The following is a 25924-nucleotide window of genomic DNA, read 5'->3' as shown; positions in this document are numbered from 1 at the left end:
TTTATTGGGCTTCAGTAGTCAGGGCTGGTTTAAATGAAGAAAAATATGTAATGCTGTAATTACAGTAACACCGATATTAAACCATTGTTATTCTTCATTTTGGGCATTTGTGTGTCTTTTGATAGCAACAAATTACTCACAAACACTCGTTTAGCGGCAGGCTGCTGCTCCCCAAGTGCTCCACAGACAGACTCAGGAAATCCTTTGTCCCCCGAACCATCAAACTGTACAACACCTCTCTAGGGAGGGGGGGGGGGACAAAGGAGGACGGTCTGCAGGACAGATAATAATGCATACAGTGCACTTTCATAGACTAAGCTACTGGAGTTACCCTGCACTATACTCATTCTTAACAGTCTCTTCTGCACTTTGTAATAGTCGTGTATCACAGCTGTTACCCTGCACTATATTCAGTTTTAACAGTTTTCTTCATCTTGTATTTTTATATCTGCTATATTTTTTTGTACTTTGCACTACTAACTTTTTAACTGCCTTTTTACTAACATGTTTTGCACTATGGAACTGTGATGCTGGAAACTTGAATTTCCCTCAGGATCAATAAAGTTACTATCTATCTATCTATCTAAATTAGTAACTCACCGGAAGTGACGTACAGGAAGTGACGCTGCTGACAACTCAAGAGATAAAGTAACGTAACAAACTTCGGTTTCACTTTTGCAGCCATGCCAGGGTGGTTTTCGGCAACGAAACCAGATGTTACTGCGACGAACCGTCTGAATATAACCAGTTGGCAAGAACCCCGTCGAGCCTCGTCCGTGTGAGTACCGAGCTCAGCTGTTTAGACTCATAGAGACTGTGTTTATGTCATGTTAGTGCGGCTAGCTGACGAGCTAACGTTAGCAAACATGCAGCTAGCCTGTAGTCGCGCTGCTGCTATCCTAGCATCGACTTATCTCTGAATGCACCTCTAGCTGCTCAGTTATTATCTGACTGAGCTTCTTTATATTAAATGTAACATAGCTACCTATTATCGTTAAGCAGAAAGAAAGAGGAACAAGTTAAGGTATGCTTCCCCTTTCCCCACCTCACATTTGACTAATGTTAGCTTGTTGACTTTGCCTCTCAGTCAGGTAACAGCTGCTTGCTATCTTTTTTTAAACACTGCTGTATGGTTTTTTGATTACAAAATACTGCTGCTGGTTTACAAAGCACTAAATGGTGTAGGGCCAAAATACATTTCTGATCTTCTGCTATGTTATGAACCATCCAGACCTCTCAGGTCGTCTGGATCAGGTCTGGATCAGGTCTGCATCAGGTCTGCTGAGTGTCCCCAGAGTCAGGACTAAACATGCAGAAGCAGCGTTCAGTTTTTATGCACCAAATATTTGGAACAAGCTCCCAGAAAATAATGATCTTATACTGCACTAGAGCTTTTACTCTTGTGTGTTATATTCTATTTTAGCTTCTATCCTAGCTTTTATTTTTAGCTTGTTTTTATTTTCTAATTTTGAATGTGTTTATGTTTTTATAACTGTTTTAATTATGTCTTAATGTTTATGTAAATGTGCTATACCTTGCCTTGCTTTAGCCTTTTATTTTGGCTCTTTTTTTGCGTGATTTCCAAGCTAATGACTCAAACTGTATCCTCCTCAGCAGGAGAGAAGCTTGGTGAAAGAGGATGGATGGAGTCAGCTGGGGCACCACAAGGGCCCAGGAGTCGTTCAGAGGCTCCAGGACCGCCACAGATACACTATCCAGGCTCGCCAGCTTCATCGCCACTAAACAACACACACAAAACAAGAGGCAGCAGCAGCCATCCCACTTGCCTACCTATATTTGTCAAGAATGTGGTAAGGGCTTCCCTTATGCAACAGATCTGTTGCATCACCAGGAACTAGAGCACACATTACCCAAGCCTCACCGGTGTCCGTCTTGTGGGCAGGAGTTCTCCCTGAGATCGTCCTTACAGCTACATACATGCAATCATGACTCTCCCCCATGTGAGCTTTGTCATGGAGAGTCACAGCTGAGTTCTCCGTGCCCTGCGTGTGCGACTCGCTCCTCAGATCCTGGCAGGCAGCAGGACAAGTCACCTCACCTCCTGGACGGTAGTCCTTACGCATGTGCCCTGTGTGGGAGAGGCTTCAGCCAGAAGCAGGCTCTGCTGCAACATCAGCAAGCTGGTTGTAGTGAACCACCGTCCCCATCAGATACAGTTGACGCAAGTAGCCTTCCAGATGATTCTCCACCTGTTTCTGAGGGAGACTCGACCCGCTCTGATTCTTCAGACACCCCAGGGCCCAGCAGCAGAGCTGTCAATGTGTGCCAATTCTGTTTGAAAACGTTCCGCACAGATGTTGGACTGCAACGCCATGAACAGGCCAACCATGCAGAAGAGCAGCTGATAGCTCGACAGGGACAAAAGACCAAAGGAGAAGGTACCGGTGGAGAAGCAAGGAAAGGAGGGAGTACCAAGGTGAATGGAGATCTAATTAAAATGCCAAAATACAAAACAAAGCTTCTGGACTGCCGCTCTTGCGACATGGTTTTCAGGAGCACCTCTAAGTTGTACATGCACAGAAAAGAGAAGCACAGCAGAGAGAAAAATATTATGAGTGAACCGATGCCTGTCATTCGCAGGATCAGGAGACCAGGCACGTATCCATGTCAGGTGTGCGGCAAAGTCTTCGTCCATCATTTATCACTTAAGGCACATTGCAGACAGCACTCAGCGTCAAGCTTCACCGCAATCAAAAACAACAGCCAGCCTGTAGAATGTACCACCAAAGACTCCGAGTTATCAGAAAATAGACCAAATACAGTAAAAAGCAGCATAGCAGAAAACAAGACTGTTAAGGCTGGTCCAGGGAGGCCCAGGAAAGTGGCCAGATTAGACAACAAGGTTACGGATCCAGGGAGATGTAGGGAAGTGCCTGAAGTGGTGGAGGAGGAGGAGGACGACGACGACGACGAGGAGGAGGAGGAACTGGAGAGAGAGTTCCCATGCCCCTCCTGTGCTGAGGTTTTCTCTCTGCAGTCGCAGCTAAGGGAGCACGTGGAGCTCCACCAGTCCTCCGTGAAGAGGAGACAGTGCAGTGTGTGCACTAACGAGATGGACACCTGTAAATGGCCGGGCTCAAAGAGGCAGAGGCTGTACCACTGTGTGCCTTGCCAGCAGGGTTTCTCAGCACTGGACTCTTTCCTAGAACACTGTCAGGAGCATCTGCGAGTCAGGGTTGAGGAGGACAATATCACAGAGGGCTACACACAGCAGGCCAGCAAAGCCTGAGATCCAGTTTGAATGTTGCCTTTTTGCCTTGAAGGGTTAGAGAGCGAAGAGTGATGAAATCTCTATGAAATTCAGTTGATTAACCAGTTCATTAATTGAGCATTAATGTTATCCATACCAACAGATCAAGGGGTAAAAATAATGAATTGTTAAAGGACCATACAAGGCTTTTTGCGTGTTTTATTTAGCTGTTTTGACTACAAACCACATACATACTTTACTGCCAACCATTTTCTAAAGCATACCAGATTTGTTTTTCAGCAGCCACTTGTTCCGTTTTCAGTGTAAATCAACTTGTGTGTTGAGATCCATTACAGTGACCGTTTATTTAGTTAACTTTTAACATTATCACTGCATGTTAATACATTTAAAAGCCGATCATTTCAGTGTGTTAATGTGCTTATGGGACGTTCCACCGTCTCAAATTTGAGTGCAGCGTTGTATTAACAAGCTATGTTGTTGTGAAATCAAACAAAACAAGAATCAAATGTGGGCATTGCAAAAAGGATCCCACAAGCACTTTTGTGCAGCAATTAATGAACACTTTTCAATTTCATAATCATTTTCAGCTTTATTAAAACATAAATATAACACAACTTTCACTTAACATAAAGCCAATGGGTTCACTGTGATGGATCACTTATGTCTAGTGTGTCTGAAAAGTTGAAAAAAAACCATGCATAAAATACCAGTATGATTCTTTTAATAGAGTTTGACAAATCCACTCTATTTTACTATCACTGACACCACTGTTTCGCACAGATCGGGACCTCGTTTCACTAAAACATCTTAAAGCTAAGATGGTCTTAGCCCATAGACTTATGGTGGGACTAAAGATCATCTCAGCCTTAATGTGCTTTTTAGGAAGCTAGGCCATCTGCACAACCATGGTACGTTCTAGCCAAAGCCCTGCCAGAGATATCTTGTTTGCTATTCTATTTTTACACCAGACATCTGGAGTGCTTTAGCTAAGTAAAGTCACATATGTCTCCTGCTGTATTTTAGTTATTTTCCTCACAAATTTGGCAATAATTAGTCGTATATGGTGGGAACTCTGGTTGTCACTTGCTGGATCATCACCATTGTGTGTTGTTGGGGCACTAGGTTGGCAATGTAGTGCTTCAGTCAAGACTGCAAGGTATTTCCCAAGGTATGAATGAAATCACAAAGTATGAAATGTTAACATGTTTTGAGCATTTCTGTGCTGTTTCTAGGTTCCAACATGTGGTAGTTATTGTCATAATCTACAGAATGATCAAACTTTGAATGGCTGTCACGGGTAGCTGCACCCAATACAAATTATTTTTAGCTGGCATATACTTGGGTGAGATTACCTAGCTATGCAAACCGATAGACTGATGGCAGCCCCGTCAGTATGTCTGTGATGCTTGATAAGTGTGCTTTGGTGAATGAACAAGAGTCAACATGAGGGTGATGGCTTTTTTCCTGATGGATTTACTGTTTTCAAAGTTCTACTGTGAAAATGTAAAAACAATGATTTAATAGGTTTGATGCTTCCACTTTTACAAGGTCTTTTGTAAATTAGTTTGTGGCTCTTTGTAGGTAACAATAAAAACAGTTCTCATGAGATGTTTTATCTGGGTTCTTTATACAGTCACGTTTTTTCATACTGCTAAACTGGGTGGTCATTAAGTTCCTGAGCACTTTATGTGAAATTGTTTTCTCTGCAAAGTGTACCATCTGCACAGTTTACTACACTGTTTACATTTACTAACATGTTTAAAACTCCATATATAGCAGAATGACATGATGACTGACTAGTGGAGCACCACTAGTGGTAATACAACATCAAACCTTTCTAGAACATGTTTGGTCGGTTAATTCAATTCAATCCAAACTTTATTGCAGACTCACGGTCCAGATATAAAACAAGACATTACATATAATATATTATAATACAAGAAGCACAATAAAAAGTCATGATTAAAAGAGATTAAAAATATTAATATATATCAATGCCTTACATATAAAGAACTATACAAATGCTTCCACAGCTGTGATCGGTACCGTGTAGTGCTAAATCTTATGTTAGACTACCGCAAGATTATGTCATTCTCAGAGTGATTTAGCCGGCATATAAATTTGTACATGAGATTTCTTAAGACCGTTTGAAAAGTATTCATGCCTGCAGACACAAACATTTCACTTGCACTGCAACATCTGTCTTTTTAGTAATATTCTCATTGCATCATTATATGCGACTTGAAGTCTCTCTAAGCTCGCTTTTTTATAGTTTGACCACAAATGGGCTGTAGACAGTGGTGTACAATATGCTCTGAACAGAGACATCTTCACTATCTGAACACATACTAAATTTCCGTGAGAGAATGTTTGCTTGTGCATAGATCTTGCGATATTGCCTACAAATATCCTCATCTGTCATGTCTTCAGTAATGAAATGTCCAAGATATTTTACCTTATTACAGACACAAAGATTATCAGTTAATTTGAAGTCCGGAAATATTAGACATTTGTCTCCTTCGTTCTACAGATCAAGACTACATATAACAACGTTAGTTATAGTAATTAGCTGTGAAGATGATACCGTAATTTGTTATTTTATTCAAGTTTATCTTGTGCTTTTTCCCTCCCTTTGTTCCCACAGGATATTTTTGTACGGAGCCCCCCTAGACCTCTATGAGAAAATTTTTATTATCTCGTTCCCTCGAGTTAGTAAATTGTTCCCTCAAGTTAGGTATCTCGTTCCCTCGAGTTAATTCATAAAGCACTTCTTCCAATAATTCCCGACTCTCCACACATTGCTGATGTACTTCGGTAAAGTTGGAAAGATTTTGACAGATTCAAACTTCCTGGATCAATAACTCATAACCAAAACGTTGTTAAAACACAAACAAACGGCTCTTTCTAACCTTAGTAAGGTAGACAACGAGCTACAACCTCATTTAAATCAACACATAACACATAACACATTACATTGGTCTCTATGCGCAGCCGGCGGTGAGACGAGTGGTCAGGGACCATCTACAAAATGCAACGCCAAAAGGGAGAAAAATATTCAATAACTTCAGTAATGTAAAGTCAAAATTACTTCACACATCAATGGACTCTTCCTGATTATACTTATTAAACTAATTAAGACATTTTGATGGCACTACGCTGTATAATACTGAAATTATTGAATATTTTTCCCATTAAAAATGTAAAAGAATTATGCAAAATAATAATTTTTCCAAACTAAATGTTATAGTACAACCATGTATGTACAGAACAATAAAAGCCCCTAGCCGGCTGTGCCTCCTCCTGGCCTCATAGCGGCGCTGTGCAGACACGTGATCAGAGCAGCAACAAGCCCATGACGGAAGTCTGCTGGTGAACTTCCGGTCCAGCAGCACGCTTTCCTTCCGCGGTTTTGTGAAACGACCAATCTACGAACAACTGTGTCGGCTTTTAGGAAACAAAGACAACATGAGTAAAGCACATCCCCCAGAGTTGAAGAAGTAAGTAGACGGGGCTTGTTTAATTAAACGTGTATTCTGTAGTATGTGTTGTAGGAAGATTGAACAGCGACGCTGCTAACGTTACATTGTTCTCAACGGAGACTAGCTAGCATTAGCTATCATACGCTAGCCTTTCTGGCTGTGAGCAATGTAACGTTAGCTCTCACCTTTAAGCCTCTGTAGCCTAACCCAGTAAGATATGTTGTTTCTTATATATATTTTCTTATTTTTGTTGGCTTTTATTGCTATAATCCTATGTATTTATATGGTTCTTATTGTAACTTGTCCCTCCAACCACCCCATGCCTTTAATGTCATATGTAAAATCGTGTAATGGTCTAAATATTGTATATTTGTGACATCACAAATGGACAGAAATATTAACGGCTTGTTTCAAACGCTCAATTTCTGAATACGGGCTGCTGTGTGTATTTCTCTGTATAATGAGCGCTTTGATACTTTCACAGTATTTATAAAGCACTTGAACCTGCTTTATAACATAAAAGACATGACAATCTTACTTTTATTTTTACAATATGGGACCTTTAACCCCATAGACTATTAAACTAAGCTGCTGAACACAGACCATACCCATTTTAAATGACTGTTATTTAGAGGAACTTTAAGATATGTTGTTCTCATATATTGTTTCTTATTTTTTGGCTTTTATTGCAATACTCGTATGTATTTATATGGTTCTTATTGTAACTTGTCCCTCCAACCACCCCATGCGTTTAATATGTTTCCTTTGACTTAACTAAGTATTGGTTGTCTGTTGTATGTATGGATGTATAGACTGGGAATGCTACGAATGAATTGCCCCCCTTGGGGATAAATAAAGTTGTCTGAACTGAACTGTGTTGTTTTTTTTCTTTCCTCAGGTTCATGGACAAGAAGCTTTCCTGTGAGTATATCTAAACCCACCAAGTCAGTCCAGTTGACAGTTCATCATAAAAAACTAACACTGATTAAAGTACAATAAAGATGAGAACATCAAAAGTTGTAGTGCAGATTTTTTTCATTTTTTAATGAAATGCTTCTGCCACACCTCTGTGTAAATGTACACGTTACATTATTTATATATAACCATTCAAAAGTTAGTAATCTGCTGCCACAAAGTTTAATTGGGTCCAGTCAGATGTCTGAGAGGACTACTCTACTCTATTATGTCTGAATGGTCTTTCATGCTCTTAGCTTGTAGAGAAGTCCTCTTTACAATTAAATGTTCTGTATGAAGGGTTTGTTTTTGTACACGGAGAACAAAACGCTGTCCAATGGTTCAGAGACAAAGATCCCTCTTGAGCAACAGTTGGATAAGAATAGAAGAAATCACCAGTCATTGGTGTAAGAAGCTGAGCATCAAAATGTGTGCAGATTTAAATAGGAACAATGTTCCTGTTTCAGTGTCAGGGTCACAGTAATGCAGCCTATAATAAATTGAAATTAATGAATTAAGACGGTTAGTCTAGGGTTAGCGCTATTGGAATATCAGCTGAACATGCTATGAAAGCAGTGAACTTTTAAACTGAAAAGGAAACAGTGATTAAACCCAACATGCAAGATTCATCATCATGAATTCTTTTGTCCTTTTAGTGAAGTTGAATGGAGGCAGACACGTGCAGGGCATCCTGCGCGGGTTCGACCCCTTCATGAACCTGGTGGTGGATGACTCCCTGGAGATGGGCCCAGGAGGACAACAGAACACCATTGGCATGGTGGTCAGTAGTAGTCGTACTTTTGCTGGTGTTTTTCTGTATGTTTTTTTATTGTCAACAAACACTATGAAAAGAACAGGGCTGTGTCCAAAATCACTCCCTTTCTACTGTATAGTGCAGTGCACTATACTTAACCTCCGCCATTTTATTTGGTGGTCCAAATTCTGAGTTGATCACCACAATGACTCTTACGTGTCAGAAATCTCAAATTTATGAATGATGATAATAATAATAATAAACTGTGGTGTCTGTTAGTTAAGAAGTAGTGAATGAAGGAGTGATTGGTTCCTACTGGTGAGGTAAATCTCTAACAACAGGTTGGATTAAGTAAAAATAAACTACAGTGTATGAAGGAACATGTCAGCCAGTGCAACAGTGTGGCTCACTGATGTGTTCCAATAGTTTCTGGAAAACAGTTATGGCACAGAGGAATGAAATATATGAGGCTTTGAATACACAAACAATATTTGTTGGTAGATACATTGGCTGTTGGTTTGGGTCTTTTCATGGAATTTGTTGACAATGAGAAAAATATATAATATCTCCAGACTTAATCACAGCTTTCAATGTTTTTGATTTCTGAGAATGTGTCTTTCATAGGCCTTTTTCACAGCAGACATTTTGACATGGCAGGAAAAGCACATTTATTTACCCAATGTCTACAAAGGTTTAGTGAAAGCAGCATGTTAGCAGAGCAGCAGCTTACAGGATGCATTCAGGCTCAGTATTGAATGTAGGTCACCCGTATTTTGGCAGCACTCAGAGCCTAGCACACAATCATTGTAGTTATGCATGTAAAACGGAAGACTTGCAGCTTAGAAATATGCCTCAGGTCACCGTTATGCACATGTAGCATGAGTGAAATGCATCTGTTCCGTCAGGTGCATGCGAGACAGACAACTGAAACACGTCACGTGTGGATATTAACGATGGCTCTGTTTCATGAACCAGAATGCACAGTAATATGCCAATGCCTGGTAATATTGGGGAGCTCTATTCTGACTCATTTGAAAGTTCATCTCAGTTTTACAGTAAAACCTCTGTAGAGAAGAAAGCAGAGTGTTCACTCTGTGTGGTCTCATGTCTCATAGGTCATCAGAGGAAACAGCATCATCATGTTGGAGGCCTTGGAGAGAGTATGACAGAAGAGCAGACGGCTGCACATGGAGAAGAGAATGATCCACACTTTTTTTACATTGTGTTATCCCTTTCACTTGTTTGTTTGAACGAGGCGAAGCAAATGTGTGTCTTTGAGTTGTAAAATGTCAATCTGATTTCCATTGACCGGGATGTTTTGTTTAGACATATTTTGAATTGCATAATCTTGTGAATAAATCTGTTTTTCTTTGTATTTTGTGTTTGTGCATTCAGTTTACTATGTACAGTGTATTACCACCACATGACCAGTTATTGGCTTCACATGTTGCTGTAGCAGCCCATGGCTTTGTTAAGCCAACAGGCAGATAAATGACAATATGAACCGTGCACTAAATATGAGAATTTGGTCAAACATTTGATTGGTTATTAAAATTAAAAAGCCCATGCAGGTAAATTCCCATGGAGCTGCCCTCCACCAATGTGTTTCTACTCTAAACATCATAGTCAGCTCCAGAACAGCAGTCCTTTAGCTGGTAGCACTTTTGTAAAAGACGTGCTGTCTGGCCTGCGGGGGGTCCGGGTTGGATGATCCATTTGAAATATACGGCAATCACTTTTTGCCTCTCTGTGTGGACCTCTCTCGCTGGTCATTTGGCATCTTACTGGTATGAAATGGCAACATAGGGAGAGTTGAATTTTAACTTTTGTGATCACAGGTCATAAATAATGGATAAACCTAAAAATAAAATGTATGATACATGTACTAAGTTTGGGCAGTATAAATATATGTAACAATGTTTATTGTGAGACGATATGTTTCTCAACTGTCAGAAAATTTCCCATACCATTTATTTAATCATTTTTCTATTGTTTTGTACTATAGAACACAATATATTGATATCACAATGTAAAAGTACATAAACCTTGATCAGGGTTTTATCCATATCCCCACTCCTGCCTAGCGTGTTTACTATGTTGTGTATAGATGACGCTCCATTTGCAGAAATCTCAGTTATTGAGCTTCTGCAGTTTCATCAATGAGAGAAAAGTCTGAAGAAACCTTCCAGCTGTGAGTTTCCACTGCATGCTCCAGATAACACACACAACCAGACCTGGAGCAGAGAGCTGTTTCTTAACAAATATGTTGTAAAGCTCAGACTATTCTGTCTCTCTCTGTTGATACTCCATCATTAAGGGTTGTCGCCAGTGGAGGGATCAAGATCAACCCTCTCTGGCTGAGGTGAGCCGCAAGCTCTTCTCAGGAGAGAAGAGGGTCTCTGAGGCAGGATACACACCGTCTCTGGCAGACAAATAATTTGCACTATTTCTCAAATATCTCAAATGGGGCATTTCTACAAAACGATGTCTTTCGGGTGAAATAAAAGTGCTCCAAACTCTGTTTATGAAGTGAAATGTTTTATGTATTTTTTTACTTCAGATTCACTGAGAAAGCGAAATAAGTTGTCTACCTTTGGATACCACTTATGGTATTTTCATCCGAGAAAGACCTCATTCATGTGTCTTTGTCTAGGCAATACCTACGCCTTTGAGGTGTAGTTGTCATTTTGTGGTACACTTACCAATGAGCCATAACATTATGACCACCTGCCTAATATTGAGTTTGTCCCCCTTTTGCCGCCAAAACAGCCCTGAGCCGCCGAGGCATGGACTCCACTAGACCTCTGAAGGTCTGTTGTGGTATCTGGCACCAAGCCGTCAGTAGCAGACTTTAAGTCCTGTAAGTTGCGAGGTGGGGCCTCCATGGATCAGACTTGTTTGTCCAGCACATCCCACAGATGCTCGATTGGATTGAGATATGGAGAATTTAGAGGCCAAGTCAACACCTCAAACTCGTTGCCATCCACATGATGTAAAAGAAAACGTGATTCATCAGATCGGGCCACCTTCTTCCATTGCTTTGTGGTCCAGTTCTGATGCTCATGTGCCCATTATAGGTGCTTTTGGCAGTGGACATGTGTCAGCGTGGGCACCCTGACCGGTCTGCGGCTACGCAGCCCCATACGCAAAAACTGAGATGCACTGTGTGTTCTGACACCTTTCTATCAGAACCAGCATTAACTTTTTCAGCAATTTGAGCTACAGTAGCTCTTCTATTGGATCGGACAACACAGGCCAGCCTTCACTCCACACGTGCATCAATGAGTCTTGGTTCGGGCCCTATTCACCGGTTTTCCTTCCTTGGACCACTTTTGGTAGGTCCTGACCACTGCAGACCGGGAACATCCCACAACAGCTGCAGTTTTGGAGATGCTCTGACCCAGTCGTCTAGCCATCACAATTTGGCCCTTGTCAAAGTCGCTTACATCCTTACACTTGCCCCATTTTTTCTGCTTCCAACACAAAGTTCAAAGTTCAAAATGTTCACTTGCTGTCTAATATATCCCACCCATTGATTATCTCGTTATCTTATTGTAACGAGATAATCAATGTTATTCACTTCACCTGTCATAATGTTATGGCTGATCAGTGTATATGTAAAATTGACCAATGTACAGCTGCTCCATCCTGAACTTGAAGTCAATATGATGGTTTATAAATCTTGTTTATAAGCCAATGAATATGAACATATGCAACATATTTTATTACCACCACACATTCTGTATGGTTCTACATCAGGCAGTTATGGGAAGGAAGGTAGTTATTTCACTGTCTCAGTGTTTTTCCTATAAACTGAATAGAGCAAGAAATGAGCTCAGATTATTGTCAAAACCATGAGGAATACTTATGTCCAGGTGGTTAAGTTGATTAACAACAATAAAATGATATTGTATAGGTTTTATTGTATAAAACATGGCAAATATATATATATTTTTTAATGAACTCCTTGAACCATAGAGGGCGCTCTCGTCTCTGCAGGACGCACTTCCTCCTTCAGACGGACTTTTATTTTGAAAGCCGATTGTCGTCATCACGGACACTTTTCTCTACGTTGTATGTCGTAGCAGTTTGACCGTATGTGGAAAGTAGCAATGTCGGAGGAGGTTGGGAAGGCGCTACAGTCGGTAGTGGACCGGGTGAACCAGGCGGCGGCACGGCGGCTCAAGGTAACTGCAGCCCGGGAGGCTCCGCTCAGGAGCTCCGGAGCACCGCTGCCGGCTCGCTCCACTCTTAGAGTCCGAGAAAGTCGTTGCTGCTGCGGCAGCACGACTCCGTTATGTAAGGCTGCCAAACACCTCAACCTTTGGATGGGAGTTCTTCTTAGCCGGGCATGTGAAGGCAGCGCTTTCATAACACCATGCATGGGTATTGGTGGCAACATGACATGCGTGGGAACATGATGTTACATATACTCTATAGCTGCATGCACGTTGTTGCATAGAAATAATCACGTGTGTTATGACACCATGCTTCTAGTCTATTCAGTTACACCACCACCATGCTGCTGACCAGCCTCTCCTCTCACCACAGCTCTGGGAAAGATGTCCACTAGTGAAGATGACTTTTTTCTTTTAAAATGTCATGCTCCCCTATTAAAATAGCACTAAGGTTGGTATCTAGGTCAAAGCATGTAGGAATGCACAGCATCTTTCCAATATCATCCAGATGTCTGTGGTTTTCTAATGATCTGAATTATTAGTAGGGCTGACTGCATCTGAACAGAAACAGTTTCATCATTGTTTTGCAGGATCCTGACAGGGCTGACTCACTTTTCCTGCTCCAGCCAAAAGACCTCAGCTAACATCAGCACACACTGATCCTCTCTACTGATAACAGATGAAAAATGAGCATGTGTTGTCCTTCCTCAGACACTACCAGTCGTGCCACCCCGCCTCGTAGCTGTCAGCAAGACAAAACCCCCAGAGATGGTTGTGGAGGCCTACAGGCAAGGGCAGCGCAACTTTGGAGAAAATTATGTGAGTATAATATGCTGCTGGTCTGCATCACTCCAAAAGTGTCACTTAAAACTCTTAAAGGTCCCATATCATGCTCATTTTCAGGTTCATACTTTTATTTTGTGTTTCTACTAGAACATGTTGACATGCTGTAATGTTAAAAAAAACACATTATTTTCCTCATACTGTTGGCCTGAACATGCCTGTATTTACCCTCTGTCTGAAACGCTCCGTTTTATCACATTTCGACGGAATTGCGATGGAATTGCGTTGCTAGGCAACAGCTTTGGTCCATGTGTACTTCCTGTCAGTAGATGTTATTCACATACACTGAAACCAGGAATAAACTGGGACACATTTAGATTGTTTACATTTAAAACTGTGTAATGGTCTAACTATTGTGTATTTGTGACATCGCAAATGGACAAATATCCTAACAGCTTGTTTCAAATGAAGAGTTTCTGAATACGGGCTGTGTGTATTTCCCTGTGGATTGAGCGTTTCGATACTTTCACAGTATTTATATAGGACTTAAGCCTGCTTTATAATAAAAAAACATGAAAATCTCACTTTTTATAATATGGGACCTTTAAGGGAATAAAGGTGAGGAATAATGTAGAGACTGACCTCGTCCTTTATGTCCACTCCAGGTTAATGAACTTGTGGACAAAGCTTCCGATCCTCTGGTAGGTTTACGTATTTTTCAAGGTAGAATTGACTTTTTATCCTAACCCCAGTCTGTGACAGATTTATAATGTGTTTTTTTCCCCCTCATCAAGATTTTAGACTCATGTCCCGAAATCAAATGGCACTTTATCGGCCATCTACAGAAGAATAATGTCAACAAACTTTTGGGTGAGTGACTCTCAGCTCTCCTGCTCAAGCTGCATGTTAAAAAAAACAAAAAAAACCTTACACTGAGTCTTGACTTTCTGTTCCCAGGCGTGCCAAACCTGTTCCTTGTGGAGACGGTCGACTCGGCGAAACTGGCTGACAAGGTCAACAGCTCATGGCAGCGTGTCAGAGGAGCCAGCACGCAGAGGTTAAAGATCATGGTGCAGCTCAACACCAGCGGAGAACAGAGTTAGTGTTGATTTCATCACTTTATTTCTGTTCTTGTTTTTGTGAGCTGATCACAAATATGAATAAAGTCGGTCGTTCTCTAACAGTGTGTCGAATGTTTGTTGCAGGTAAACATGGCCTGCCACCAGAGGAGACGGTGAACACAGTGAAACACATCCAGTCCAAGTGCTCCGCTCTGCACTTTTTAGGACTCATGACCATTGGGCGCTACGGCTACGACCTCAACTTGGGCCCAAATCCGGACTTTCGGGTACAAAAGACTCAATGTGGTTTTGAGAAGAATGTGTTTAAATTTTGTTCTGTGTGTACCAATCACACTGTGGTAAACTGTACATTAGACCAATACTATACTATAAAAACAACGATATTGGAGCATTTAGATTAGATCCCGATGGGCCGGTTGGCACCTTGCATGGCAGCCTCTGCCATCAGTGTATGAATGTGTGTGTGAATGCTGACATGTAGTGTAAAGTGCTTTGAGTGGTCAGAAGACTAGAAAGGCGCTATACTGTATAAATGCAAGTCCTTTTACTATTTAGCCTATTTAACCCATAAATATTGGCAAGGGTGTGAGGTTAATTTTTTCTTGAATTTTGAACCCCAGCTCCTTTTTAATAGGTTTATAATAAACTGCGTTGCCAAAATACTCAGATACTCAGATTACCCATTGAAACCCATTAAAACCACAATTTTTGATCCCATGACATTACAGCATAAAATTATGCTTTCTATTATATCAGACTTTCAATCTAGAGCTCTGGTTTCAAAATTGTAGTTTTTACTATTTTCCATGTTTCTGTGTTTGCCCTATAGGGCAAATACATGATATTTTCCCGGTTTCTTGCACAAAAAAATAGAAATGTATCGAAATGAATGTAATTGCTAATCATTGACATATCCCAGACTGAAAGAAATCCCTCTAACATTTAAAATAATTACATTTTAGTGTTTTGTTTTTTTTTCTCCATAAAAACAGCACTGGCATCGTGTAAACAAACTGGCATTTAAAGGGTTAACATTCTGAAAATGATTGAATATTTGGTAGTTATGATCAGGACTGATGTTGGTTGAAATGTGCTCTAAACAAGAAAACAACATGCAACAAGAAAAAGAAAAGAAATCATTATAAAAAACATTCATATCTCAACTAGAGGTAGACTAGATAAATCGGCCAGGCAATAGCAGCTTATTGCACATATGTCAGTATCAGTGTTTATATCGGCTGATAAGAAATGTTGGTACAGAAATTATGTTTGAGATCATTTAGGAACAGTGCTTCCCTTACATAGTTCGTCCACCAGAGAGCACTGCTAGTAGACAATTTCATACTGTAAACTGTCCTGCTTATTAGTACACTGTGTATCATGGTCCACCTTATTTTAAAATCTAAGGGATCCATATAAAGGTTGTTATGTGTTTATGTAATAAAAATACTCTCAGCAGTTATATCGTTAAAATATTTAATATCACCTCAAAAATCCAGTGTTGGTCCGACCATAATCTCAACCATGTGTCCCTCCTCTTGTAGATGCTGCTGAGTCGGAGGCAGGAGGTGTGTGATGGTCTGAAGCTGCCTCCAGAGGAGGTAGAACTCAGCATGGGTATGTCCACAGATTTTGAACATGCGGTGAGTATCTCTCCTTATCAGCATTTATAAACTCTTATTTAAGCACAAACATGGAAGCAAATAATAGCTGGCAGCTAGCAAACATTCAGATTGCTTAAATTCAATTTAAAGGCATTTTTATACCCCCGCGACAACGTAGTCGGTCCTTCCGTCCGTTCACGTGTTACACTATAGTTTCCGGAGCAGAACTCGGAAACTATTTAACTTAGGAACTTCAAATTTGCTATGATGGTTGACAGTGTGGTCTAGTTGAGGGGTTAGAAGTCTAGGGTTACTATTCAGTAGTGGTTAATTTCACACTTAGGTATTCAGTCGAGACTCTCATAGTTTCATTAGATTTAATAACAATGTGATTGATATCACCCTCATAAAGGCTCTTGCTGTTTGATTTGTTCACTGACGTTTTTTTCCCCTGCGCTGACATGTATGTACTCCCATGTATTGAAGATCGAGGTGGGCGCCACCAACGTGCGAGTGGGTAGTATTATATTCGGCAACAGGGAGTATCCCAACAGTGCAGCAAACACTCCGAACCCCAGCCCAGCACCCAGCCCGGAGAAAACAACCAAGAGTGTGTCCGAAGAGGCCGCCAAGAAGATGAAGCACCTCACTGTGTCTGAACACTAAGAAGAGCGTCTCCTCCTCTGAAATAACCTTTAAGAAAAAGAAAGAAAAAAAAAAAACACTCTTTACATGCAAACGGAATAGAGCAGTGAAGCAGATCATTTCCACTGAGCCATGTGGAGCTAGGATTGCAAAAATTGTTGCATAATTTTAAAGTGTAAATGCCTAATCCTCTTCACTTTTGTGTGCCCGTCTTGCTCTTTTAAGCATTAAAAAGTGGCATTCAGTACAGAACTAGTTATACCTTTTTTAAAAGTAGTGTGTTACTAACCTATAGTGCTCTGACGTCCTTCCTATGGAACTCTCTCCTACAAGATTACTGGCTACAAGACAAAAACGTACAACTACTGAAAACAGGGTGACGTGGAAAATGATTTCACAGGAGTTAGTGAGGATTTGTTGTGCTCATGTGATAATTTTCTACCTTTCCAACCCAACATGTGACAGTGCTGAAATGTGCTTGATTGTGTACAGTGTCCCAGAGATCAGGAACTCCACACAGTGCAATGTACCGTTTTTGTTGTACAGATGAAACTAAAGACTTGATTTAATAAATCATTTAATCCCTTTATAATGACACATAGTATTGTGCGTTTGATATTGTTTCTTATGGTGTGCCAAATGTGTCAGATCTCTATTCTTGATATTAACAAGAGTAAACCTGAAAAACAGTGTTTTGTTTTCTGTGTAACAGTCTTGTCGTGTCCGTGCTCTGGTGTGTGTGTGGTGCGTTGTTGGAGATTGAAAGGGAGTGAATCTATGCAAAGTGGTGATTTTGTTTTTGAGTAGATTTTTACACTGCTAAAAAATGGGTTTCTTCAAAGATGTCACAAGGTCGGTGTGTTTTCCTGTCTCCATGAAAAGTCTTTTCATTCTAAGTGATTAAAAGAGAAAGATTGATTAAGGTGTGGTTAGACGTGTGTTTGCTGTCTTAAAGAAGGAAATATGCTCATTTTCAGGTTCATAGTTTTTGGGCTTCCACTAAAACATGTTTACATGTTCAAACTAGAATTATCGCCTTGTGGTTGTTTGCCTTCCGCCAACATGTCAAATTGCAGTTTACATCCATGTCTGTCCAAAATGCCATAATTTTATCCTGTTAGACATTTATGTGAAATTGTCATAATTAACACAGAGGTCACAGTGACCTTTGACCACCAAATTTTAATCAGGCCATCCTTCAGTCCGAGTAGACGTTTCTACCAAATTTGAAGAAATTCCCTCCAGGACAGACGAACAACCCGAACACATAAAAAACACATTATTTCCCTCATCCTGTCTGTCTGAATATACCTGTATTCACCGTCTGTCTGAGACGCTCCGTTATAGCGCCTGTCTCTTTAAGAGCCCCTCCTGAAAAAGCCCAGTCTGCTCTGATTGGCTAGAGACAAAAATATAGTTCACCTTTGCAAAGGTAGTTCTCAAGCTGTGGGCGGTATATTCTAATGAGCCTGTATGTGATGTAGGAATGGGACCCACATCTGAATGGCTTGTTGAATCACATGTTTTCTGATCTAGACAGCCCACAAACAAACTGACTGGCTTGTCTTATTTCACAGTTTGTGGGTTGGTAGTTAATCCAGATACCCAGATGTATGAGCACAAGCACTGAAAAAGGGGAATTTTCATTATATGTCCCCTTTAATGAGGCGTTGCAGGATTGTTTGGTTTGGAATCTGGCTCTTGAGGGAAGCCAAAGGCCAAGCAATAAATGGTTTTGTTGCCGTGTATTTCTTGTAGTGAAGGAAAAGTGGCATAAATAACATCAGAGACACAACGTAGTTTGGCCAGAGTTTCTTTATTAAGCACATGGAGGTGACATCTGGACCACGGTGAAAATTTTAATATTTTTTAGTGTGATAATTCAACAACTTGAAAAAATTATTTAATGGTCGAATTGCAAGAATTGGACTCTAAATCTAGACTTTTTGGGTAAAAAAAATGATGACTTTGTTAAAACTGGAACCCACTGACTCACTATATTCCCTTCGAATGACTCATTATGAATCTGAATTAACAGATTTTGCAAAAGTAAATGCTGTCCGGCATTGATAAATGGAACCCAAAATAGCTCATGAAAATGACAAAAGTAAGTAAAATAAATTTGGCTTAAGCTCCGCAATAAAACACAGGCTACTACTGCTCAATAAATACGATCTATCTACTATGACACTGAAGAAACAAAAAAACCTGGTGACACAACTGGAAAAACTTAAGACATTCAATTAGTGTAAAAGGCATTAGAAAACAGTCAATACACTATACGTGTTATTTACAACATACAGTAGAATCCCGTTATTAGTAGACGTGTATCACAAACTGTATACAGACCTAGCTCTGGGAAAATGTACAGGAAACGGAACTCTAGCTAGAAACTATATACAGTCGGTAGAAGGATGGATGCTAACGCTTAATTTAGACCCTCCATTTCCCATTTATAAGAATTATATAAACACTCAAAACACTTAATTTGGTTGTAAGAAGATATAAGGACATTTTTAAGTGTTTGTTAATGTAAAATCTTTTGCTGTGAAGCATCTGTGACTGGTGTATAAACCGATAAGGACCAATAGACAATATTATACAAAACATTAGGTATTTATAATTTTATTTATTTATTAATTAAGTATTTATTTTAAAATATATTATTTTTCACCCTCCATCACAAGTCAGCCTACTCTACTCTATTAGCCAATACAGGCAACAAGATGAGGCTGAGAGGTTTGGAAGAAAAACTAGCAAGTGGACCTTAAGTTAAGAACGTTTTGTCAAACTACTAATTTGATTTGATCACATTTATAACAGTTTGCCTGTGAATTATTTATTCTTAAATGTTATAAATAAATGTTTTATAACAAGCTCTGTTACACTGTTATTAATGAATAACTATAATTGTTCACAAATACATTAATAAAGCTTAAAAATGTCCTCAAAGCTGCTTACAACTATATCACTGTGCGTAATAACCATTTATTAAGGGTTCATATAATGCTTATACATGCTAAACACAAGGGTTACAGTAAAGTGTTATCAAATTGACATGTAAGGAATCAAGGCCAGTATAATATTTGCATAAGTGTGATCACTTGATGAAGGGGTAGTTAGAAAACCTGGATATAGATTGGATTAGCCTTTCTGTCAGTGAAACGGACAATACTTACTAATTGGAAAGTGAGGAAACCAAATTGTTTCAAGATTATTAGGACTTGGTCTCTATGGAGCAAGCTGCATCAGTTCTTCAACATCTGGGCAGTAGGCTCTTTGAGTCCCGTCAGCTTTGAATAAAATGCCAAAATGGCAGTTATATGAGCCTGTGTTGGTGTATAGCACCCTGAATAGATTAGTGTTTGTACAGAGTTTCTTTGATATCCCTATTTTAAACCCAGGCGGTGAGAGGTCTTTTTGTGTAAACACGCTTTCAAATGGCTTTAAGATAAGTATCCTTCACTCAGAGGCTTTAATGTGTTACATCCTGCCCTGTCAGTGTTCCTGTATATTGTTTTTGTTGTATTATAAATCAGGGAAATAAAATATTAATAATAAATGGAAATAAAACAATGTGCAACAATAACATTGACCTACATAAAATCATGTGTCAATAAACTGCACGATTATTACTTGTAACAGCTTTAAAATTCTCATTCTCACATACCTACTGCAGCGATCATTCATTCCTGCCTGACCATAAAAAAACCTTCTCACTTCACTAATGTCGTCTCTTGCTTCTTCTTAAACGGGAAGATAGAAAAAAAATGACACGTCCAGTGTTGTCGACAACACAACAAACACAACGAAAAAAAAGGCAACTGTGCCACTGTGTAGTAGAATAACAATAGCCTAAAAACATTTGCAATGAAAAACACATTGCCCAGGATTGATAACTGCCTCTGTGGATTTTCTCTTGTACCATTTGTGGCTGATATTAAGACTGCGGCTCCTCCTGGATATTCCTGCACTAAGGGGTGGGGCGCCTCTCCATTCAGGTCGTTCAAGTCCATCTTCTTGCGTTCATGTTGTTTCCCTAATGCTGCCGTTGCTCAGACAGACGTTACACCAGTTTCTTGGCCTCAAAGAAGCTCTTGAGGTGCTTCATCTGCCAAATGCCGATGACGAGGAGGATGAGTGTCTGAGCGATGGACCACCAGAGAACACGCTGGTTGGTGCTCTCACTCGTCATGCGAAACCGCTCCTCGCGATACTGCAGAAGACACGAAACACAATGAAGTCACCAGATCGGTCATAAACAGCAACAGGAGTAAAAACCTGTCATCTCACACATTACTTGGTGTATTTGTTTTTTCAACTGACCCTCTGGTAGTTTTGCTCCTTCTGGATCTGTTCAACTTGGTCCAGCAGCTGTCGGACTCGCAGCTGCAGCTCCGTGAGTTTGTCCTTAGCTGCAATTTCAGGGTAGTTGTTGGTATGTTCTCCAACCTGAATATCCAGATGCACTCTCTGCAACATTGAGAAACACATAAATTAGTTTGAAATCTACTTCCTTATATTCTGTGGGCCTTTAAGTTTAACTTCTGTATTTTTCTGGACCATATTTTCCCATGTTTTTGTGTCTAAGTGACTAATGGGGACAATAGTATTTGTAATTGGTCCAGTATTGAGGGAGAACGCTGTAACCGGCAGCCGCCAAACGAGCTGTGAGGGCAGGTGAGCAGTGTCAATATAACGTATATATATTGTGGAAAACATCTAAATATTAAGCCATGACATTGAAAATCTTTTAGATAACACTAAACTATGCTTTCTGTTCTCCAACACAACAAACTCTGCCGGCATGACACTCACGTTTCCGCCGTGGATGTATTCTACTATTCCACCGTTGTCTTCCGGCAACACCTCACCTCGCCAGATTTCAGAACAAGACTCTTTCCATAATGTCAGACACTTATAATAACAATGAGAGCCTGTCATGACAAAAACAATCAATTTTAGTGGACATAAATGACAGCGCCAGCTTGCCCCAATAGCACAATATTGCAGCCCGTGAGCAGCTGCTGTCTGCAGCGCTCTCCCTCAATACTGGACAAATTTCAGAAATTGTTGTCCCCATTAGTCAGTCAAACACAAAAACATGGGAAAAATAGGATCCAGGTTGAAAAATACCAAAGTTACCCTTTAAAAGAAATGATAATTAGGTAGTGATAATAAAAAAGGCTCAGAAAAGCAGTGAAAACCTGTCTTGAATTAGACTAAAATAACTGAAGTTATTATGATTAGACAAAGTCAAGTCTGGTTTAAGATAAGATCACAGCGATTCACAATTAAGAAAACCCTCACCCGTGATTGAGCGTGGTTTCAGAGCCTTCAGTGGACACGCCCTCTGCGCTTCGGAGTGGAATGCTGCTAATTTTATCACAATTTTTACACCTAATTTTACATACGTGCCAACTTTTTTGATCAATCAAATTTGGCTGGATGGTTAATAACACATTTTTCTATGGTGTGACAAACCCAGAACACATATATATTTTTGCCTTACCCAGACTTTATGATCTTTATGGCTGCAGGTATTAAAAAAAACTATCACCAAATACTGGCTTCAGAACCAGAAATGGACGGTACCTGTGTATCTGTCTGGATCAATTGATGACCCCCATTCTAGTCCGTTCTGTCATTGCAGGGTCAACACAGGTATAACTGATCAAATCAATTATGATCCCACTCTATTTAGTGTGCCATTCCAGTGAGCCAGCATCCACAATACCAGGGCCCTGGCCCACCTAAATGGAACAGGGCTATAAATAATGTTATTGATTACACCTGTGTTCACCTTGCAAGGACATGGCGAAACGGCTGCTATGAAAAGGGCCTATAAGTGTAAGATGCAACATGACAATAAACACTTTTGAAGTATCAAGTAGGACAACAGCCAGGTGTGTATCTTATAGCAAGAAAATATGATGATTTGCATCATCTAAAAACTAAACTTCTCTATCAGGTGGATTTTGTTACTTGGTTAATGGATGTGACATAACTTCCATAATATTATTTGCACTATTACTGTTCTGGGTGTTTCTTTAATTTCATTTCACTTATTTTGCCCGATTAGACCTCTTTTAAAGCCTGTGCGGGCGTGCACATTCTGTGCTTGATTGACATCTCCCTCCCCAAACCTGTTCGCTTTGTTGCACCTGATAGGGCGGAACAAATTATACCTTTATTATTCTTAGTACATTAAGTTTTATGATCTCATGTAATTCCCTGCTCTAATCATAACTGGAAGTACCTGTGAGGGTGTGCAGGACCATTAAAGAGAAAATGCTTCTTACTTTGAGGCAAGAGCTCTGGGTTAAAACTGTCTACGGGCTTTATTTCATTCGCAGTGAAAGTAATGTCTTCAGTCATTAACATTTGCGTAAAGCATTTTGAAGGAAAATAAGTGGTCAGCGTGTTCAAAATCAAAGCAATGACTATGTTCATACCAGTTTTCCTCCTGCAAACAGAGCCATCTTGGTGGAGTTGGAGTGCAAACAGATCTGATGTTCTCCAGGAGTGTGGGAGGTGAAGGTGAACCGTCCGTCTGACCCATATTGACGAGAGAGGATAATCTGGGAGAGTTGTAAAAGAAAAATCTTTAGATTCTATTTCTATGTTTGCGGGGTGTGTTTTTATAATTACCACTTCCTCTGTCCTTACCTTTGTATCTGGATCCTTGATCTCGACATGCATCCCAAGGCCAGGCGTGGCGGGGAGGAAAGAACCCGTCTGCTTGTCAAACAGTTGAGTCCTGTACTTTCCTGTCAGACAGGAAAAGCAACATAGACACGTCATCTACTGTACTGTAAGTCATCCAGTAACCATTCAAAGGACAGTAACTTTGCAAGACTGTTGCACCACAGCAATAGAATTAAAATTAGAATAAGAATATAATTCGTAGAAACATTAATATAGCAAATCAACATAATTTAACCTCCCAGAAAATATATCAAAATTCTCATCTCATCTTACAATGTGTGCACCCTCAAATTCATGCAATGTAAAAAAAATATAGGCTGCCCTACATGCTAGAAAATGAGTTTGCTTATAATTACCTCTAAATGATAAGTAGTTAATATAGTAGTTCCCTGTGTGTTTTTATTACAGATGTGTAGTAGTTATACTTTAAATCTAAGTCACATAATAAAACAATTTTAATCTTAAAAGGTATAATATGTAACAGTTGTCAGTTGCTGGTTGTAAACACACCTCCTCCACGGCTCAACTAGTTACTCTTTCACACCAATGTCTGGAGGATTACAGAGAGAGGGGAACTCATTTTATTACATTTGGATAAGCTCTCATTATCCAACAGTTGCCACATGTCCAGCTGAAAAGCTTTAGTAGGTCTACTATATGAAGCAAATCTTTGTTGGGATGGTAGAGTGAGTGAAATATACATTTCAGTCTTCATACGTTTCTGTAATCCTTTTGTAAATGTAGCCTTTATTATCATATTAGATAACACAATGTAGTCTAATATATGATAAAGGGGTGCTGTCGATAGACAGAGGAGAAAAAGGTTTGTGTTGACTGATAGATGATGTAAATCTGTATGTTGTCTGTATGTTTTTGCATACATTACAGCTCCATGCAACATAGTTCAACATTGTATAAAGCTAAAAATGATGTATTTAGGCCTACTATATTTATACCGTATCCCAAAAACATGCATCATTGTGACATTTTTGCACACATTGATGATGACACTATTATCCCCCTCTCTCTGTAATCATCCAGACCTGTAACCCTCCCCCCTTCACCCCTAACACCTGAACTAATTGGATGGATAGATGGATGGATGGATGGATGGATGGATGGATGGATGGATAGATAGATAGATAGATAGATAGATAGATAGATAGATAGATAGATAGTAACTTTATTGATCCCGAGGGAAATTCAAGTTTCCAGCATCACAGCTCCATAGTGCAAAACATGTTAGTAAAAAGGCAGTAAAAAAGTTAGTAGTGAAAAGTCCAAAGTAGATATAAAAATACAAGGAGATGAAGAAAACTGTTAAAACTGAACATAGTGCAGGGTAACAGCTGTGATACAGGATTTAAAAAAAGTGAATATAGTGCAGAAGAGACTGTTAAAATGAGTATAGTGCAGGGTAACTCCAGTAGCTTAGTCTATGGAAGTGCACTGCTATCTAGCGACCGATCTGAATTGTCATGACCAGGTATTAACCCGTGTGTGACTGGCTTGGTTTGAATTGACAAAAGGAAGGAACCTGATCATTGGAGAGGAAGCAGCAGCATTATTAGTGAGAACAAAGCTGTGAATCAGAGAAATAAAACATTATTATTGAAACCCAGAAACGTCCCGAACACAACAAATTAAATTGTTTTTTTAACCTGCATATTATACATTTAACCAGGTTTTTGTAACAATTTCCCCATAAATGCATCACGACTCTCTAGGAGCAGGTGTCCTCCACCACCTCATACCACTACCACTACTGTACCTCTCAGACAGCCTGAGACCACCACTGATCACGTATAAGTACGCTACTTAAATTAGCGCCTTGTGGCAAATATGACAGCCTGAATACTCTGAAGTAACGTTAGACGGTCTTTGTGTCGTTACTACTGTCATCTTCACTACAGCATCTCCTGCTGGAGCCAGCTGTTGGCTTGTTGCTAGTTAGCCTCGTCCAGCTATCGATCCTCTCAGCTTCTTACCAATCACCATCGTTTCATCTGGGATCTCTTCAATGAAGCATTTCTTCTCCGTCTCTCCGATGTGGAAGTAGAGCGCGTCACTTGGATAAATCCAAGCTAATATTAACACGACTCCGACAGCGTGGGCAGAGAGCATGATGGAGCTGGTTACTGCTGCACTTTGCGCACATCGAGCAGCAAACAGAAGAGCTCCTGCTGCAGCCAGCTGACGTCATCGCTCACTGCGGAAGAAGGAAGGGGATTTCCTGAATGATGGGCAGTATTTTCCCCGTAGTTTAGCCTCGCAGGCAGTATTACCACCAAGCTGTATACACCTCCACACCACCCAAGAGACAACAAGATTTATTTATTTTACTGCACACAGATCATTTAAATAAACAAGCGAGGGGCAGTGAATGACATTTATAAAAGGAAATTATCATCACATTTAATTAATGATGTCTAATTATCTTTTGATATGTTTAGATATATTTTCTTTTCTTTTGTACTGTTTTTTGTTTTTTGTATGTATTTCATT

At 39.9% G+C, this 25924-nt stretch overlaps 4 protein-coding genes across 8 annotated transcripts; 3 read left to right on the top strand and 1 right to left on the bottom strand.

Annotated features, from left to right (window-relative positions):
* The first annotated feature begins 619 nt into the window (after window positions 1-619).
* On the top strand, window positions 620-4838 carry LOC141772325 (uncharacterized). Of its 2 annotated transcripts, none has more exons than XM_074643178.1 (2): window positions 620-778; window positions 1615-4838. In XM_074643178.1, the coding sequence occupies exon 2, from the start codon at window positions 1640-1642 to the stop codon at window positions 3248-3250; it is 1611 nt and encodes a 536-aa protein (XP_074499279.1). In that variant the 5' UTR covers window positions 620-778; window positions 1615-1639; the 3' UTR covers window positions 3251-4838. The 2 variants fall into 2 exon arrangements, with proteins under 2 accessions (XP_074499279.1, XP_074499280.1); XM_074643179.1 differs by having other exon boundaries at window positions 642-778; window positions 1618-4838.
* Window positions 4839-6576: 1738 nt separating this feature from the next.
* Window positions 6577-9794, top strand: snrpg (small nuclear ribonucleoprotein polypeptide G). 2 transcript variants are annotated; one of them, XM_074643175.1, is made up of 4 exons: window positions 6577-6729; window positions 7610-7632; window positions 8322-8446; window positions 9535-9794. In XM_074643175.1, exons 1-4 carry the CDS (start codon window positions 6698-6700, stop codon window positions 9583-9585), a joined length of 231 nt encoding a protein of 76 aa, XP_074499276.1. In that variant the 5' UTR covers window positions 6577-6697; the 3' UTR covers window positions 9586-9794. The 2 variants fall into 2 exon arrangements, with proteins under 2 accessions (XP_074499276.1, XP_074499277.1); XM_074643176.1 differs by lacking the exon at window positions 6577-6729 and adding an exon at window positions 6797-6921.
* Window positions 9795-12440: 2646 nt separating this feature from the next.
* plpbp (pyridoxal phosphate binding protein) lies at window positions 12441-17633 on the top strand. Of its 2 annotated transcripts, none has more exons than XM_074643171.1 (8): window positions 12441-12606; window positions 13309-13416; window positions 14046-14081; window positions 14175-14250; window positions 14338-14478; window positions 14586-14728; window positions 16007-16105; window positions 16553-17633. In XM_074643171.1, the coding sequence occupies exons 1-8, from the start codon at window positions 12517-12519 to the stop codon at window positions 16730-16732; spliced, it is 873 nt and encodes a 290-aa protein (XP_074499272.1). In that variant the 5' UTR covers window positions 12441-12516; the 3' UTR covers window positions 16733-17633. The 2 variants fall into 2 exon arrangements, with proteins under 2 accessions (XP_074499272.1, XP_074499273.1); XM_074643172.1 differs by having other exon boundaries at window positions 12476-13048.
* An 875-nt stretch (window positions 17634-18508) lies between these two features.
* On the bottom strand, window positions 18509-25661 carry tmed4 (transmembrane p24 trafficking protein 4). 2 transcript variants are annotated; one of them, XM_074643174.1, is made up of 6 exons: window positions 25408-25661; window positions 23381-23481; window positions 23167-23292; window positions 21038-21184; window positions 19507-20927; window positions 18509-19413 (listed from the first exon to the last, which is right to left on the bottom strand). In XM_074643174.1, the coding sequence occupies exons 1-5, from the start codon at window positions 25541-25543 to the stop codon at window positions 20778-20780; spliced, it is 660 nt and encodes a 219-aa protein (XP_074499275.1). In that variant the 5' UTR covers window positions 25544-25661; the 3' UTR covers window positions 18509-19413; window positions 19507-20777. The 2 variants fall into 2 exon arrangements, with proteins under 2 accessions (XP_074499275.1, XP_074499274.1); XM_074643173.1 differs by having other exon boundaries at window positions 18509-19443; window positions 19524-20927.
* Window positions 25662-25924: the final 263 nt, after the last annotated feature.

Source organism: Sebastes fasciatus, chromosome 8 (genome assembly GCF_043250625.1).
Source record: "Sebastes fasciatus isolate fSebFas1 chromosome 8, fSebFas1.pri, whole genome shotgun sequence".
NCBI classification, from domain to species: domain Eukaryota; kingdom Metazoa; phylum Chordata; class Actinopteri; order Perciformes; family Sebastidae; genus Sebastes; species Sebastes fasciatus.
This window is presented reverse-complemented; position numbering and strand designations above follow the sequence as displayed.